Source organism: Coenobita brevimanus, chromosome 26 (genome assembly GCF_032717465.1).
Source record: "Coenobita brevimanus isolate Jiangsu-jjx chromosome 26, ASM3271746v2, whole genome shotgun sequence".
Taxonomy (NCBI): Eukaryota; Metazoa; Arthropoda; class Malacostraca; order Decapoda; family Coenobitidae; genus Coenobita; species Coenobita brevimanus.
This window is the reverse complement of record NC_136979.1, coordinates 10,314,634-10,332,987: the sequence shown is the minus strand read 5'-3', so window position 1 is coordinate 10,332,987 and position 18,354 is coordinate 10,314,634. Positions and strand designations below refer to the sequence as shown.

Below are 18,354 nucleotides of genomic sequence, written 5' to 3'. Positions count from 1 at the left end.
CTTTCAACTAACTGCTTTTGGCTTTTTCTTTTCTCTCTCCTTTCCCACTCACTCAATTATTGCTCTAAACATTTAACGGTTTTCAATAAAACTCTTCTTTATTAAGTTGCAAAACTGTCAATGAAACAACACTTTCAAAGAGAATCAGCCAAAACAATGAATGAAATATTCAATAATAGGCATTTTAATGTTTCGTGGTGGACTGAAGAGGTGAAACAGGCTGTGGCACAAAAGAAGAAAGCATACAATGAATGGATGAGAAATAGGGGCGTGGAAGAAGTAGAGAGGCGGAAGAGAGAGTTATATGTAGAAAGAAAGAGAGAGGTGAAAAGATTAGTAAGAGAGAGTAAGAAGAGAGTGGATGAGGAATTTGGAAGGAATTTGAGTGTAAAGTGGAGGGACTGTAAGAAAATGTTCTGGAGAGAGGTGAAAAGAGTAAGACAGGGTGGAAGTGAAGTTAGCACGGGAGTGAAAGATAAAAATGGTAGATTACTAGTGGAGAAGGGAGAAAAAGTGAGCAGATGGAGAGAACACTTTAAGGAATTGTTGAACGTAGAGGATGGAAGTAATGCAAGTATAAGTGGCTGGGGAATGGCTGGGAGAAGGAGGGAGGTGAGAAGACAGGAAGAAATCAGTAGGATAGAAGTTGTGGAAGCAATGAAGAAAGTTAAATTGGGGAAAGCCCCAGGAATTGATGGAGTGTGTGGTGAAATGCTGAAGCATGGGGAGAGATAGTAGTAGAATGGATGTGGAAGATGTGCAGATTGGCCTGGGAGGAAGGTAGAGTCCCAGAGGATTGGAAGTCAGGTATAATTATTCCCTTGTACAAAGGAAAAGGGGAAAAAGAAGTGTGTGGTAATCATAGGGGCATTTGTCTTCTTAGTATAATAGGAAAAGTGTATGGTAGGATACTTATAAACAGAGTTAGAGAAAGAACAGAGGAATTAGTCGGAGAAGAACAGGGAGGCTTTAGGAAGGGAAGAGGTTGTGTAGATCAGATATTCATTCTTAGATCTTTAGTGGAAAAGTTTCTAGAGAAGGGAAAGAAGTTGCATGCAGCTTTCATGGATTTGGAGAAAGCATATGACAGGGTGGATAGACAAGGATTGTGGAAAGTGTTAAGAATATATGGAGTAGACGGGAAGTTGTTGAATGCTGTGAAGAGTATGAACGATGGTGCGAAGGCTGCAGTGCGTGTGGATGATGAACTAAGTGAATTTTTCTCTTTGAAAGTTGGTTTGAAACAGGGATGTGTCATGTCTCCATGGTTGTTCAATCTGTACATGGATGAGGTAATAAAAGAGGTACAAGGTAGGGTAGTGGATGTTGGAGTGGCCCTAGTGAGAGAGGATAGTGTTTGGAAACTCCCTGTACTGTTGTTTGCAGATGATACTGTGTTGTTGAATGAACATGAAGGGGAGCTGCAAGGCTTGGTGGATGAGTTTGAGAGAGTGTGTAAGAACGGAATCTAAAGGTGAATGCAGGGAAGAGTAAAGTGATGGTCTTTGAGAGAGGTGAAGTTAGTGAATGTACAGCGAGGTTGGATGGTGAGGAATTGGAAAATGTGAGTACGTTTAAGTACTTGGGTAGTGTGATGAGTAAGGATGGAGGTTTGGAGGGTGAAGTGCTTGAAAGGGTACAGCAGGGAAGAAAGCTTGCTGGTTCTTTGAAAGCAGTGATAAGAAACAGGGAAGTGAGCATGGAAGTGAAAAAGTTACTACATGACAGTATTGTGATACCAACTCTAACGTATGGAAGTGAAGCTTGGACATTGTTGGAAGGACGCAAGTCAAGAGTGAGAGCAGTGGAAATGAGTTATTTAAGAGGAGCCTGTGGAGTCATGTGGAGAGACAGGCTGACAAATGAAGATATAAAGGAGCGTTGTGGTGTTGATGTGGATGTGATAGGAAGCGTTATTAGGAACACACTGAGATGGTTTGGCCATGTGGAGAGGATGGAGGGTGAAAGACTAACGAAGAGAGTGTATGTGAGTGAGGTGGAGGGGGAGGCCGAGGATAAGATGGAGGGATGGGGTGGAGAGGTATATGAGAGAGGGGTGTGTGAGTTGGGAGCAGGGCAGTGAAATGGCGGGGGACAGGGTGACTTGGAGGCGATTTGTTTGTGGCCACCCCAAACGGGATTGAGGCGTCTGGCAATAGATAGATAGATAGTCTGTATCCAATATCCCAATACCAACAGTCAAAATCAGTATTGGTTCGGTAACGGGAAAAATATAAATATAGGCAACAACCTCCACTTTACGAATAATCAGGCAACGAAAATTTACTTTAACAAAGATCGGGTTTCACTACCCTTCACTCGCCTAACGAACACCAAAATTTGCTTTAACAAATTTTTTTCCGTTGGGAATTTTAAACCAAGCACACACTCAGTAGGCTTATTCCACCACAGCACCACCAATGGAGAAAACATGCACTATTCACTCCCACCCTTCCATCCAAAATACAACAGTACCTCACCGCCACATGTGCAACATTTATTGTCATCATGCTGCCCAAATGTCCTGTTTTTTATTGGCCAGTTGCATGTTACATCATACAGTAGATGAAGTTGTGGACTAAAGGTTGGGGAGTCATAAAATACACAAATACTGATTCAGACTGAGCAAAAAGGGGGTTAATATGGGTGGATGGGGGAAAAATCTGGGTCCTGGAAAAACTCCGTTTAACCCATGTTATAATGAATTCGTAGAACGAAATTTCGCATAGCAAATGGTTTTTCAGGAATGTTACCTGTTTGTTCGTTTTCATTTTTGAAGGCTCCAACATGCTTGCTTGTGTCGGCCTTGGTCACCTAGTGGCAGCTCTCCTTGCTGCTCGATCTCTGGCAGCTTCCCTATTTAGTCCCTTAACCATAAAGTCACACTCAATGACCTCATCTCAGGTCTTTTTTGGTCTACCTCTCACTACCCTACCCTTAACACTGACACTTCTCACTTTCTGCACCCAATTATCATCCTTCATCCTCCCCACATGTCCAAACCATCTCAATCTACCTCTCCTTATCACAACACCAATACACTCGAGTCCCATCCCTCTCAACTCTTCCATCATAAATTAAGCCACCCCAGGCCTTACACTCAAAGACGCACTGCACATTCACCTAATCACTGCCATTTCAGTACATTTCAGCCTTCCTTTACTGCCCAGGTCTCACTACCATACAGCATTACACTCCTAACACATGACGCATATAAAGATCCCATAGCACTGACAGCCCTCTCAATGTCAGGAGAGGCAACAGCTCCCTGAACTTCATCCAACAACTCCTCAGTCGAGACACAGAGCTAGCTCCCCACCTCCAGCACATAACATATCTCTCAAATAACAAAACTCTTCCATGCACCCAAGATAATCACCAGCAAGTTCAATCCTTTCATGCATGGCAATATTCACATGCTCTTCCCGACACACCGCACACATGAAATCAGCATTGTCTCGCGGTCTACCTCTAATACCACAACATTTCTTATGCACCCACTTATCACAAACACTGCACAAGATGGAATTGCTTCCCATGCCGTTGTGACAAATTGCACGTGACCACTAGGCAATACTGTATATCACTTTGGTGTATTGTATTAGTTACAGCACTAAGGATCATCTGAGAGGCTGACCTATTATTTCTGTGAAAAAGAGGTCAAAGGTTAAGGTTAACTTATGCAGTACCCAATGCAGACCAAACTTTGTTGAAGGGTTCAGGTTAAAGCAAGGATAAAAATTCAATTTTCAGAACAATAAACCAATATCAGTATAACCTCAAAAAGTTAAACACCAAGGTTGCTGGGCAAAGTCAACTAAAAAATACAATACTTTGAATTAGATATGAACTAAACCCAGAGGAAGGGTTAAGAGTCTGACCAGAATGAAGCAATCTGAGAGAATGTCAAATATTTGACCCTTAGACCAGGTGGTGGGTACAAGTGTTGCACTTCCATTTTTTTATTATTATTTTTTTTTTAATACATAATGACATCCACTTCTCAAGTCCGACTCTAGTAGCAAAATTTGTTTGAATCATCTTGCAGCTCTTTAGAGCTGTCATCATATTGGATGAACTTCAAAGTTTTTGCATGATCTGCCAACACATTCACATAACTATCTAAGTCTTCTAGCATGTCATTTCTATACTGTATATCAAAGACATATCAGAAGCCAACACACAAACACTAAGTGATTCTGCCAGTCACCCTGCTACATTAAAAAATGCTTGACCCTTATAACTGTTCTCATTTGTCTTCCCACCATATACTGTAGTTCAACAACCACTTCAGCAATTTTCCATTCCCCCTCAAAGAACTTTTACTTTCCATAGCAGTCCTCTGTGAGGCACCCTTCTTCAACTCCAGGTACAGATATTCTAAACAGTCCCCTCTTCCTTAGACAATATCCTCCACTCTGCTGTAAAAATTCTGCAGTTTGGTGCCACAAAATGAAGCCCCCCTGAATCCAATTTGTTCTTCTTGTTAATGCCCCCTTTTTTTCTAGAACACGTCAATTTTTTTTTTTCTTTTTTTCTTTCATAATATTCGCAACAAATGCTAATGTAGGATAGGATACTGGTCTGTAATTAAGTGTGTCTTACTGATTTCATTTCAAAATTGGCCAATATTTTCTCTTTAGAAAAAAAAAGGTGGGGTGGGGGGGGATATCCATGGCAGGTGGAAGTACTGTCAAAGCAGGAGTGTGGCCATGAAGAGTTTGCCACAAGGATGTGGTAAGTAACTCCATTTTATGCCATGTTTGTGATAAGTGGGTTCATTTGAGATGTAGTGGTATTACTGGCAGGCTACAAAATAATGTTGGTTTAGTGCATGCAGTATATGAAGGAGAGCATACGGAAGCAGAGAGGCAAGAAATGTTTACTCTTGCTGGAAAATCTCTTGTGTGTGGGAAGGAGTTTTGTTTTTGACGGACTTGATATATGCTGGAGTTGTTGCCTCTCCTGACATCAAGAGGGCTCTCAATTTGTGCCGAGGGATCCTCGTATACAGCATGTGCCAAGAGTGCAATGCTATGATTGCTGTGGTATGGCATGAGCAGTGATGGGGGATGATTTTTGTATGTTCAAATGTGTAAAAAATGATTACATTAATGTGTAATGTGTCCCTGAATGACAGACCATCCAGTACGGTTAGGACTGCCAATGGAGAGCAGAGGGGAAGGATGTGACTTGAATGTACAGTATTAGTGATGTGATGAGAAGAGGTAGAATGAGATGATTTGGGCATGTGCAGAAGGTGAAAAGTGTGAACACTGAGGTAGGCTTGCTAAAGACAGACTGAGAATAACCTTGTATGAGATCACAGAATGTGACTTCAGGGATAAGGGACCGCCTAGAGGGGCTGCTAGAGATCGAGCAGAATGTAGAGCTGCCATTAGGTGACCAAGGCCGTAATGCAATGAACTGCTTATACAGTTATACCTCAATACCCCTAGGTGTGATACCTTGGCTTAGTGGTGGGGGTAGAAATACCACCATACACGGCCTAAAGATGGCCAAACCCCAGTTGAACGATGGGTTTTTATTTTTATTGCCGATTTTGATTATATTTTAGGCTAAAGTTGCGTGTTTAGGTTGATTTAACTGTTTTTAGACTTAAAGTGTTTTAGTTATAGGTGGGGTGAACATTGTCATTTTTGGGTACAGTTTCCTAAGTTTGATTTTTTCCAGACATAATTGATGATTTTCAAAATTTATTTGTTGGTTTTAGTGAGTTATATATGAGTGTTAGGCTTTGGTTGGCTTCTTTTACAGCTGTTTGGCCATCTAGATTGGCTTTAAACTTGTTTATGGACTCCTTTGGGTGGGTTTGGGACTTGGTTGAAGGGAAACCCACGGCTCAAAATCGCATTCCTATACTTCACATGTTAAATCTACCCTGAGATATGATACCCTAAGTAACACTGGGTTTTTACTTAACCAACTGCATCGTTAAACCGGGGTATACTTGTACAGTACTCTTTTATTATCGATGGGATTTTTTTTCAATGGTTTCAACTATAGACAGATTCCCCCCCCCCCCCTCAGTCAGGCATTTTCTGTATTAATTATTTCCATGGGAGGCCTTGGCAACATCCTTTCACCAATCTGACAGTCACCAGTTTTTGGCTCTACCCATTACATTTATGCAACTCACTCTCACCAGATAATGGTGGTAATGGCGAGAGTTTTAGAAGGTATGATTAGAGAAAGGGTGAATACTGATGAGATGCAGTTTGGGTTTATGCCAGACAAAGAGACCACTGATACCATATTCATTGTTCAACAGCTTCAAGAATACTATATCGAAAAGAAAAGGGATCTGTACTTTGTTTTTGCTGATTTGGAGAAGGCCTTTGACAGAGTCCCCAGAAAGGTGATGAAGTGGGCAATGAGAAAACTTGGGATTGAGGAGTGGCTGGTTAGGGTGATTATGGCTATGTATGAGGGTGCTCACACTCAGGTAAGGGCGAATGGAGATTTGAATGATGAGATTGCTGTGAATGCTGTTGTGCATAAGAGGTCAGTCTTGATCCCCTTGTAGATTATCATGGTATCTGAAGCCCTCTCATGTGACTTCAGAAATGGACTTTATTTTAAACCCTGTCTATGACCAAACTTTTAACCTAGCTCTGTGACCTTAACTTTATATCAATTCTTCTCAAACTTCAAGCACTTCATCCTTGTGTGACCATTAACACTTCACTGAAGGTTGGTTCAATTTCAATCAAATGTGTTTAAACTGACCTTGCCCTGTGATCTTTACCTTTATTCTACTGTTCTCTAAACTGAATAATTCACCAAATCATACGTGCTCCCTACGTGTCAACAAGTGGGATGGTGGAGGGTTAGTGCCCCTCCCCGTAAAATAAATAATTCAAAGTCAAATGGCCACCCCTTAAGGAATTATGGCGTCTGGCAATAGATAGATACATAGACAGTCTATGGCTGAATTCAAATATTTCCACCAAGTTTAACCTACACTAAATAACAACTTTTTTAGTTAAAAGGCTGAAAGTATGACACTATCCTATGACCTTAAATTCTGACTGATTGTTCTCAAGATGGAAGCACTTTCCCCTTTGTTCATCCCTTACACTTCTACCAAGTCCAGTTAAATCGAATCACTACTGTAAAAGCTGACCTATTCCCGACCCATGACCTTTGATTATTTTGGGCATGCTTCCAACTTAGTGGAGGATAAAATCTCTCTGTGAAAAAACAAGGTGATTAGTTTTGCAATTACAGAGTTAGAGAGGTCTAAGAAAAAAGATGAAGCAAATGGGGAAGAAGAAAGAATACTGAGAAATTGTGATTTTTGTCAATTGTGTTTCAGTGAGTTAGCATTCCTTTATGTTCTGGCTACTTAAAGAGATATATTAGGTATAAACAAACATGAGGAATACAGCTAGATGCTTAAAAATATTAATACATCTGTGTCTGGGAGTTGTGAATGATTGTACTTTGTTAGGGCTTATGGGTGCATTGGTGCCATCCCTACACAGAGTGTATATACACGGTAAATAAGTATGCTAAAAAGAAAGGAATGAAGGCTGATGAGGCTAGGCAACTGGCAAAGGACCAAGTTGGATAAGTGAATTTCGTATGGAGGAATGTTTGACAAAGGTATGGCATCCCTTGCTTAACTTAGCAGTCAACAGCTTGATTCTGTCTGACTGGTTAATTATGAAATGTACCCCCCTGGGGGTAGTAGGGTTTCTCAAGAATACTCCCCCAGTATCCCTGCTTGTCGTACAAGGCAGCTAAAAGGGTTGGCGGGGGGTTAGTGCCCCTCCCCAGAATACAACTAACTAAAAATACAAACAAGAAGCCTCAGACAAGGACTGACCAAAAGATGACGACCAACGACCGGAAAAAGGACATGGTAATTGCAACATGGAATGTAAGAGGTGCGAATGATGAGGTGAAAGAGAAAGAGATTGTCCAGGTGCTTGAGGGTGCGAAAGTTGATGTATGTGGAGTAAATGAAACTAAATGGAGAGGTGAGAGTGTGAGAGAATGGGAGTATGAATGGGGTATATGTGCAGGAGTAGGTGAGAATGAGAGGGCAAAAGAAGGAGTGTGTATAGTTGTGAGTAAAAGATGGAAGAAGAACATAAGAGAGTATGGATCAGTTGGGTCAAGGATTGTGTGGGTAAGATTGAAAGTTGGAATACAAATGTGGGCGATAGTGTGCATGTACCGGTATGCGCCAACGCAAGATCGTGCAAGCAGAGTGAGAGAAGAGTTCTGGACAAATGTGGAAGTGTGCATGGAAAAGTTTGGAAGGAATGAGAGAGTGTTTTTGATCGGTGATATGAATGGTAAAGTACGGAATATGAAGGTGGATGGAATAGTTGGTGAGTGGGATGTGCCTGCTAAGATAGATGAGAATGGCAGTGCATTAGTGGACATTTGTGCTGGGAGGGGGTTGGTGATAGCCAATACCCTCTTCAGGCATAAAATGATCCACAGGTATACATGGCGAGTGATGAGAAGGGTGGGTGGTGAACTGAATGAAAGGAAGGCAATGATTGATTATGTGTGTGTGGATGAGGGAGTGGACTTTCTGACCACTACTTGGTGGTGGCCAGAATCAAGATCCAAATAAGATGGAGAAATACAGGAAGGGAAGGACGGGAAGAAGGAGTATTTTGCAAGGAGAGTGGAAAGGTTACAAGAGGATGAGAAAAAGGCAGAATATAAGAGAGAAGTGGAGGAACAATTGGCCAAATATGAATTGGAGCAGATGGGGGACGTGGAAGGTGTGTGCAGGATATTCACAGAAGAAATATGTGCAGCACGTGATGTGGTGTGTGGGATGAAAAAAGACGGAGGGTGGTGCAAGGAACAGCGTGGTGGAATGAAGAGGTGAGACAGGCTGTGGCACAAAAGAAGAAAGCATACAATGAATGGATGAGAAATAGGGGCGTGGAAGAAGTAGAGAGGCGGAAGAGAGAGTTATATGTAGAAAGGAAGAGAGAGGTGAAAAGATTGGTAAGAGAGAGTAAGAAGAGAGTGGATGAGGAATTTGAGTGTAAAATGGAGGGACTGTAAGAAAATGTTCTGGAAAGAGGTGAAGAGAGTAAGACAGGGTGGAAGTGAAGTTAGCAGGGGAGTGAAAGATAAAAATGGTAGATTACTAGTGGAGAAGGGAGAAAAAGTGAGCAGATGGAGAGAACATTTTAAGGAATTGTTGAACATACAGGATGGAAGTAATGTGAGTATAAGTGGCTGGGGAATGGCTGGGAGAAGGAGAGAGGTGAGAAGACAGGAAGAAATCAGTAGGATAGAAGTTGTGGAAGCAATGAAGAAAGTTAAATTGGGGAAAGCCCCAGGAATTGATGGAGTGTGTGGTGAAATGCTGAAGCATGGAGGAGAGATAGTAGTAGAATGGATGTGGAAGATGTGCAGATTGACCTGGGAGGAAGGTAGAGTCCTGGAGGATTGGAAGTCAGGTATAATTATTCCGTTGTACAAAGGAACATGGGAAAAAGAAGTGTGTGGTAATCATAGGAGCATTTGTCTTCTTAGTATAATAGGAAAAGTGTATGGCAGGATACATATTGACAAAGTTAGAGAAAGAACAGAGGAATTAGTTGGAGAAGAACAGGGAGGCTTCAGGAAGGGAAGAGGTTGTGTAGATCAGATATTCATTCTTAGATCTTTGGTGGAAAAGTTTCTAGAGAAGAGAAAGAAGTTGTATGCAGCTTTCATGCATCTGGAGAAAGCATATGACAAGGTGGATAGACAAGGATGGTGGAAAGTATTAAGAATATATGGAGTAGATGGGAAGTTGTTGAATGCTGTGAAGAGTATGTATGATGGTGCGAAGGCTGCAGTGCGTGTGGATGGTGAACCAAGTGAATTTTTCTCTTTGAAGGTTGGGTTGAAACAGGGATGTGTCATGTCTCCATGGTTGTTCAATTTGTACATGGACAGGGTAATAAAAGAGGTACAAGGTAGGGTAGTGGATGTTGGAGTGGCCCTGGTGAGAGAGGGTAGTGTTTGGAAACTCCCTGTACTGTTGTTGGCAGATGATACTGTGTTGTTGAGTGAAGACAATGGGGAGCTACAAGGTTTGGTGGTAGAGTGTGTAAGAAACGGAATCTAAAGGTGAATGTAGGGAAGAGTAAAGTGATGGTCTCTGAGAGAGGTGAAGTCAGTGAATGTACAGCGAAGCTGGATGGTGAGGAATTGGAAAATGTGAGTACGTTTAAGTACTTGGGTAGTGTGATGAGTAAAGATGGAGGTTTGGAGGGTGAAGTGCTTGAAAGGGTACAGCAGGGAAGAAAGGCTGCTGGTTCCTTGAAAGCAGTGATAAGAAACTGGGAAGTGAGCATGGAAGTGAAAAAGTTACTACATGACAGTATTGTGATACCAACTCTAACGTATGGAAGTGAAGCCTGGACATTGTTGGAAGGACACAAGTCAAGAGTGAGAGCAGTGGAAATGAGTTATTTAAGAGGAGCCTGTGGAGTCACATGGAGAGACAGGCTGACAAATGAGGATATAAAAGTGTTGTGGTGTGGATGTGGATGTGATATGAAGCGTTAGGAGGAATACACTGGGGTGGTTTGGCCATGTGGAGAGGATGGAGGGTGAAAGACTGACGAAGAGAGTGTATGTGAGTGAGGTGGAGGGGAGGAGAGGGAGGGGGAGGCTGAGGATGAGATGGAGGGATGAGATGTGGATGTGATATGAAGCGTTAGGAGGAATACACTGAGGTGGTTTGGCCATGTGGAGAGGATGGAGGGTGAAAGACTGACGAAGAGAGTGTATGTGAGTGAGGTGGAGGGGAGGAGAGGGTGGGGGAGGCCGAGGATGAGATGGAGGGATGGGGTCTGGAGAGGTACATGAGAAAGGGGGTTGTGAGTTGGGAGCAGGGTAGTGAAATGGCGGGGGACAGGGCGACATGGAGGCAATTTGTTTGTGAGCACCCCGAATGAGATTGAGGTGTCTGGCAATAGATAGATAGATAGATAGATAGATTTATGTGGTGGAGCCAGGATTCTGGGGGTTTGAATGGTAAGTGAATGAGTGTGTGGCCCATTTCATTATGAATGATGTTGATCAGTTCCCCTACTTTTTCCTTGCGTTCTGGACTCTACCCATGGATATTAAAAGGGCTGGCATGACAACAATGACAATGACAACAGTGATGATGATGGTACACTACTGGACTTGTCCATACAACATTTGGACACAACAATGAAAACAACACCACAGTACACAAACAATATATACGTTCAGTGATGAATTATGTAAGCCCTGGTTGGGCTTCTAACCTTACTAAAACACACTACAGCACTCTATGGACCATGCAGAACAAGGCCCTAAAACTAATCACAGGCTGCACAGCTACTACACCTACAGACAACCTACACCAAGAAACCAAAGTCCTCAAAGTCAAGGATCATCTTGACATGAGAGGCACACAAATTCTTGCCACAGCCTCCACAAATCCACACCATCTGCTACACTACATGGCAGCACATCCACACACACCAAGGAACATCAAAACAACACCCAGCACACGATATCATACACAAATACTGTGATCTCTCCCCCTTCACCCGCCTCAAACCAGCTTCCAGATGCACATCCATGCTCAAATCACTCGCCACTCCATTCAGTCACTCAAAGACAACACACAGCTGCATGCAAGGTCTCCTAATATCCTCCCTTCTGAATCCTACCTTCCTCATGAGGACAGGGTCCACCTGGCCAGGCTGAGATGTGGGCATTATCTAGCCCTCTTGAGTGATCAGAAGAGGCTGAATGACTCCGCTGCTGATGCCTGTCCAGGATGCAACACAGCACCCCATACTAATAAGCACATTAAGGAAGACTGCATTGCACATAATCGCTTGTGCCAAAAACACAACATACACTCCTTGAGAGCTTCATTGGGGAAAGCCTGGTCTCAGCCGTGGCCTTCCTTAGGGACCCAGGGCTGTTCGGCCAGACTGCCTAGGGAACAACAACTACTACTACTATGATACACATTGTAGAACAATATTTACCTTCTCCCCATCCTTGACAAGCTGCCGTATACAGTCTTGAACGATTTCATCATACTTGCCAAGCCTCATGGGCCGTCCTCTCTGAGCAAAGCCAATGGACACTACTTCTTTCTTGCCACGTACACGTTTGATGAGGTACTTATCTTTCAGACCACGCACAGTGCTCTCTGGGATCTCAAAGCCCAGCTGTTCTTTGAAATGCTGAACTGCTGCCAAGTTGCCATGTTCAGCTGCATACTTTCCTATATCTGCCCGCAATTCAGGACTGTAGGAAGCATAGTTACCTCGTTTACTGAGGCCAGCAACCCTGGCCCTAGGTTTAACATGGTGTGCTTTGGTTGGCTTCTTCTTCCTTGGTGTGGGTGGATCACTGTAGTCATCTTCATACTCAATGCCCAGAATGCTCTCTTGCTGGTCTGAAGTGCCTGGTTGCTCACCAATGTGTGGTATCCCGGGCTGGGTGCTATCCCCACCTCCACCACCATGGAGACTGTCATCTTGTCCACCCAGTGCAACACCTGCTGGCTGGTCATGTGATTCTTTCATAAGGCTGAGGGGTTCATTACTTAGGTTTGTCTGGGTATGGGCTTGTAATGTACCACCTTCAAAGCTAAGAGAGCCAGTCAAGGGTTGGTGGAACGAAGTAATGAGCTGATGGTGACTGGGATGCTGACTTCCACCAACCACTGTGTGTGGCACAGCTGATGTCTGAGCTAAGTGTGCCTGGCTAATTTGGGGGGTGGCAGTATGATGGCTTAATTGAGAGATATGGGTGGCAGGGGTACCACTCATTGTAAGGGGAAGAGGGGAATGGGCTATGGTTGTGGCAGCTACACTGGTATGAGTCATAGCTAAGGGAGCAATTTGGCCACCAGGAGTGACAGTTCCTCCTCCGCCACCACCCTGGGTAAAACCACCTACATAGCCCTGTTGGAAACCATTAGGACCCTGGTGAGTGAAGCTCTGGTTGGTGATAACAGATGAGGCTGGTGCTGCATTTGGCTGCTGATAAGACAGAGATGCACCCATCCCTTGATTTATGACACCTCCTTGGTGGAAAGCAATTGAGTTATGGTTCATGGGTAATACTGTATTGGTCTGTGGCCCAGGTGTCATGTTTAGATGGTAGGGGTGCTGATAAACAAAGTTGTTGGCACTACTTACATTGACCGCACCAGAGACGGCTGGGGTATTGAGGACGGAAAGGGATGGATGGAGAACATCTATGGTCTGAGGTGCTGTGGCCTGAGGATCTGCCAACACTGTACCACCACCTACCACTCCTGCTGCCTCACTGGCAGTGCTGGTGGGGGCTGAAGTGGTCCCAGTAGCAATATTGCCACGGTCTACAAACTGTTTCTTGAACTTGCGAACAGTAGATTCCTTGACTGGGAATTGCAGTTTTTCTGTATAATGCTGGATGGCTGCTGTGATACCAAACTGCATGGCATATCGACCAATCTCATCTTTCATCTGCAAGGAGTATGACCGTTTTTGTCGAGCAGACGTGCCTGAAAGACTGACGCTTCGTTTACCTCCTGCTCCAACCTGTAGTTCACCTCCCATTTCTCCCATCTCAGGAAATTTCTTCAGGTAGTTTTTCTTAAACTTTCTAATCAATCCTTTTCTGACCTCATGACCTAGCTTTTCTGAGAAATGTCGACAGGCAGTATCAATACCATACTGAAAGGCAAATTTTCCAATTTCCTCTTTGACCTCAGGAGTGTAGCTTTTGTATGTCTTGATAAAATTTCTAATAGTGCTCTCACTGACAGTACCACCAAGCCGATGAGACCAATACACAGTGGCCTCGTGGTTGCCGTGAGTGAGGGCATACTGGGCAATCTCATCACGTAACTCCGGGGTGTATTTGATGTATTTCCCTCGCTTGCTTCTCTCTTCCTTTGTGGCATTAAGCAGGGCTTTTACTGCCATCACTGTGCTCTGAGTCAGTTGCTGTCGATTCTCATCATTGGGCACACTCTCTTTCTGCTGATCTGACCAATCCGACGACGCCAATGTTAACAGTCGTTCAGGACCTGGGCAAGGAAGTACCATAATAAGAAAGATGATAATTCTAGGCAGTTTTACAATACAACATAACTGAGTTACTAAACCAGATACATATGAAAAGCATTCTTTAACAGCCTATTATATCCTAAGTATGTAGTATTTATTTGTATAAAAGAGGAAGTAATACTGTATGTGGATACAGGGATATTCACTGTGCTGCATGACACACAAGCTGAGTCACACAAGCCTCCACTTGTTACAACAGGGTTTAGATGAATGGTGTTAGTTCATCCTAGCATCCTTGTATGATGAGAGTCAGTTTCGCTGATTCTCACTTGCTGTCTAACAGATATTAGCAACAAAAACGTACACTATTCAAGAGAAAAAACACGTGATATACAGGGATAAAAGAATTATACAGAATGTAATTTGCTATCTGAAGACCTCAAACAGACAAAAGAATAACTGATGGTTCGCAAAAAAATTGCTAAAATATTTAAGCTCAACCCAGTTTATTAAGAAACAGTTAAAAATGTTCTTACTGTTTTCTTCATTAAAATGTCCACTTAATGATCTGACTTTATGCAAATACATGAAAGGTGTCATGCTTGAGCACATTAGTAGATATTTTCTAATGAAGACTGTCGCATACACTGGATTATAAAGTGCCTTATTAAATTTAGTTATAAAAAACTTAAGGCAAAATGTATAAAACCTAATCTCGGAATCCTTGATATGATGAAATCACCATTCAATTAACTAGTTTACAAAACAATCCTCTATTTACAAGGATTATGTTAAAAGAATTTAAGGAATTTAAGGAGAAATTACCATTACACACTCCTGTTTGTAAATGTTGAGGACAGTGGTATAGTAACTGAAATTCACTATCACGATTGCACATTTTAAAACACTTGTCAACTGAAAGCTGTATATCCACATGATCTGAAAGTAAGGCCCTACAGGGCTCAATCCCTGCACAATCACTGCCTATCCCTCCCTCTTCCTTCAGTAACAGTACTGTCCTTGGTCACCTAATGGCAGGTCTCCATGCTGCTCCATCATTGGCAGCCTCCATATTCAGCTCCTTATCCCTGAGGTCCAATTCTACGACCTCATCCCAGATCTTTTTCGGTATGCCTCTAACAACCCTACCCCCAACGTTCACACTTCTCAACTTCCACACTCAACTGTCATCCTCCATCCTCTCAACATGCCCAAACCACCTCAATCAATCCCTCCTGATCACAAAACATTCCAGTCCCATCCTTTCTCTCAACTCTTCAATTGCAACCCTAGCCCCCTCTGGCCTCAAATTCAAAAATGCACAACACATCCATCTAATCACTGTCATTTCTGTATGTATAAGCCTACCAATATGCTCTTCCTTTATTGCCCAGATCTCGTTACCATATAACATTATGCTCCTAACATATGCAGCATACAAAGATCCTTAGCATGGATGGGGAGCCCTCTCAATGTTAGGAGAAGCAGCAATTCCCTCAACCTCCTCCACGCACTCCTTACCCTGGCCACAGAGCTAGCTCCAACCCCACCTCCAGCACACAACATGTACCCCAAATAACAAAACTCCTCCACACACTCAGGAGACTCTTCAGCAAAATCAATCCTTTCATGCCTAACAATCTCTACATGCTCTCCCCAACACAAACCACATACACGAAATCAGCATTATTTCACAGTCTACCTCTCGTACCACATCATCACTTATGCACCCACTTATGACAATTACTGCACAAGAAGTTATTTCCCACACCCTTTGGGGAAAATGCACATGGTCACATTCCCTCTGCTTTGATAGTACTGACACCAGTCCCAGATATTGTCGCTTTTGTTTTATCAGCTCTCAAATCCTCATGCCCCACTCTGTCTTTCCATTTCCCAAATCCATCCTCCAGCTTCCTTTCATTCTCTGAAATCAACACCAAGTCATCAACATACAACATCTCCCATGGGAGTCCATCACTAAAGTAATGTGAGAAAGCTTCAAGCACCATGACAAACAATAAGGGACTCAAGACTGACCCTTGATGCATGCCAACATTTATGCAAAAATCATTAATCAAATCTCCATTCACTCATACCTGGGTGCAAGCACTCAAATACAAAGCCATAACCACTCTAACTAGCCACTCCTCAATTCCAGGCTTTCTCACTGCTCATCTGACCACTTCCCTAAGGACCCTGTCAAAGACCTTGAATCAACAATATCAAAGTACAGATCCCTTTCCTTTCCTATACTGCATATTTTTCCTGAAGCTGTCGGACAATGATCATGGTATCAGTGGTCCCTTTGCCAGGCAAAAACCCAAACTGCATCTCATCAATATTCACTCTTTCCCTTCTCATACCTTGTAGGTCTCTCTCCATTACCTTCATGATCTAGCTCAAAAGTTTTATGCCTGTATATTTTCCTCTTTTCAGGGTATCACCCTTCCTCTTATACACATATACAGTCCCTCTCTTCAGCCACTCATCCAGGACAACACACTCATATAAAACTCAGTTTGTCAAATCAGTAACCAAACCCACTTCTCTATCTCCTCAGGCCTTCAACATTTCAGTAATCAAACCAGACACACCCACCACCTTCCCCAACTGCATCCTGCCTGCTGCCCTGCTCACAGTAGCAGCATCAACCTAGGGCCAAACACTGGGTCCACTGACTCCTAACCTTCTCTGTTCCAGTCAAACTTCTCATTCGGCAACTGGTTACAATGTTCTTGCCAGGCATCTTTAAAAACTCAATGTTCACCACTACCTTTCCTTCAACATTCTTCACACATTCATGCACTGCTCACCTTTAATATCTCTGTTTTCTCTCTTCATCTGATTCGCCACCTTAAGTACCACGCTCTTTCTTTTATCATTATTTAGGTTATCCCGTAAAAGACTCTGATTTTGATCCTGTATACCGGTACCTCATTTCTAACCCTAAGCTTGGCAACAAAGTATTCCCCTCTGTTACCACCCCATTTCCATTTCTGACAGTCTTTTTTTCTCCTTAATTGCAGCTTCTACGCCCTCACCCCACCACCATGTTACCTTATGTCTACATCCACACACTGAATCAATAACTTTCAAGAGTCTGTTCTTGAGAACGCAGTACCATTCATTAACACTTCTGTCAACAGTTTCCCGTTCAGCCACTCCTCTGTTCATCTCACTATAGAAGGCATCCCTTACTGCTTAGTTTTTCAACCTTCCAATTTTCCTCCTGAGTATACAGGTCCTCCTCTTCACCACCCACTCCTTAGGCAGCATGTCATATATCAGGAATCTGTATTACTGCACACAGTCTTCGCTCCCTATAACTTTAACTTCTTCACCAACCTCCTATCAGCCCTCCTAGCCATGATATAATCAGTCTGCCTACTATTACCAATAGACTCATGTGTAACCATCCTACTCTTTCTTTGCCTAAAATGCATGTTGCACACAATCATGTTCATTGCCTCCCCAGCTTCGAGTATCCTTTCCCCTTCTGCATTCCTCATACCATATGCGCATCCTCCATGTACTCCCTTCATATCCTTCAGCTGCTTTATCCACATGACCAGTTAAATCCCAACCCAAAACTACCATCTTATCATCCCCCATACCTCCAACCACACATACCAAGTCATCTCAGACTCTAACTTTTTCTGTATCATCCAAGCCAGCCTGTGGAGCATCCACCAATGTAACTGAATTCATGAGTTTACCAAACAATATTTTCACTGCTATAATCCTTTCATTCACTCTCATTACATTAATGACACATGCCACCCTTATCTCCTCAACCTGCACACTCTCACCACCATATCTATCTACAATTACGCATCAAAATACCTTATACCTAAAGTCCCTCCCAGCAATCATTCTAGCAGATCCTCCCCTGAACCTGACTTCCTGTATGCAACAGACATCCACCAGCTTCCTTATCCCCCCGCTCTACCATTCAAACTACCCACATTCCACACTGCCACTCTGAACCCCTTGGGTGATTTGCTTTTCACAGGCTTGTTTTTAATGCTATTTCTTATCATTTTGCCATAATTCAAATCAATAAAGGAGGAGATGGACCAAAGGCCTCATCCACACACAGAGTCCCAAGTTAAGGTATGGGATCTGGGACCCATAGCTCACCAGCCATGACCAGTGGCTGTGGCCGTGTCCTCGAGGCACCCTGCCAAGACAGCTACAGGGACACCCTCCAAGTGCATCTTGGTACGGTAACTGCCCCCATTTATAGGGCAGCCTCCTGGGACACTACTCCCAGCTTTAGGCCCCTCTCTATTGGGTGGAAGCA

The 18,354-nt window shown here is 43.2% G+C and overlaps 1 protein-coding gene across 1 annotated transcript in view; it reads right to left on the bottom strand.

Annotated features, from left to right (window-relative positions):
- Positions 1–18,354, bottom strand: part of LOC145394183 (uncharacterized) — a 272,780-nt gene that overhangs the window by 20,652 nt on the left and 233,774 nt on the right. The window contains exon 13 of the mRNA XM_080268165.1: positions 12,030–14,068. Within this exon, the coding sequence (XP_080124291.1) occupies positions 12,030–14,068 (2,039 nt within the window). The remainder of the gene's footprint in view (positions 1–12,029; positions 14,069–18,354) is intronic.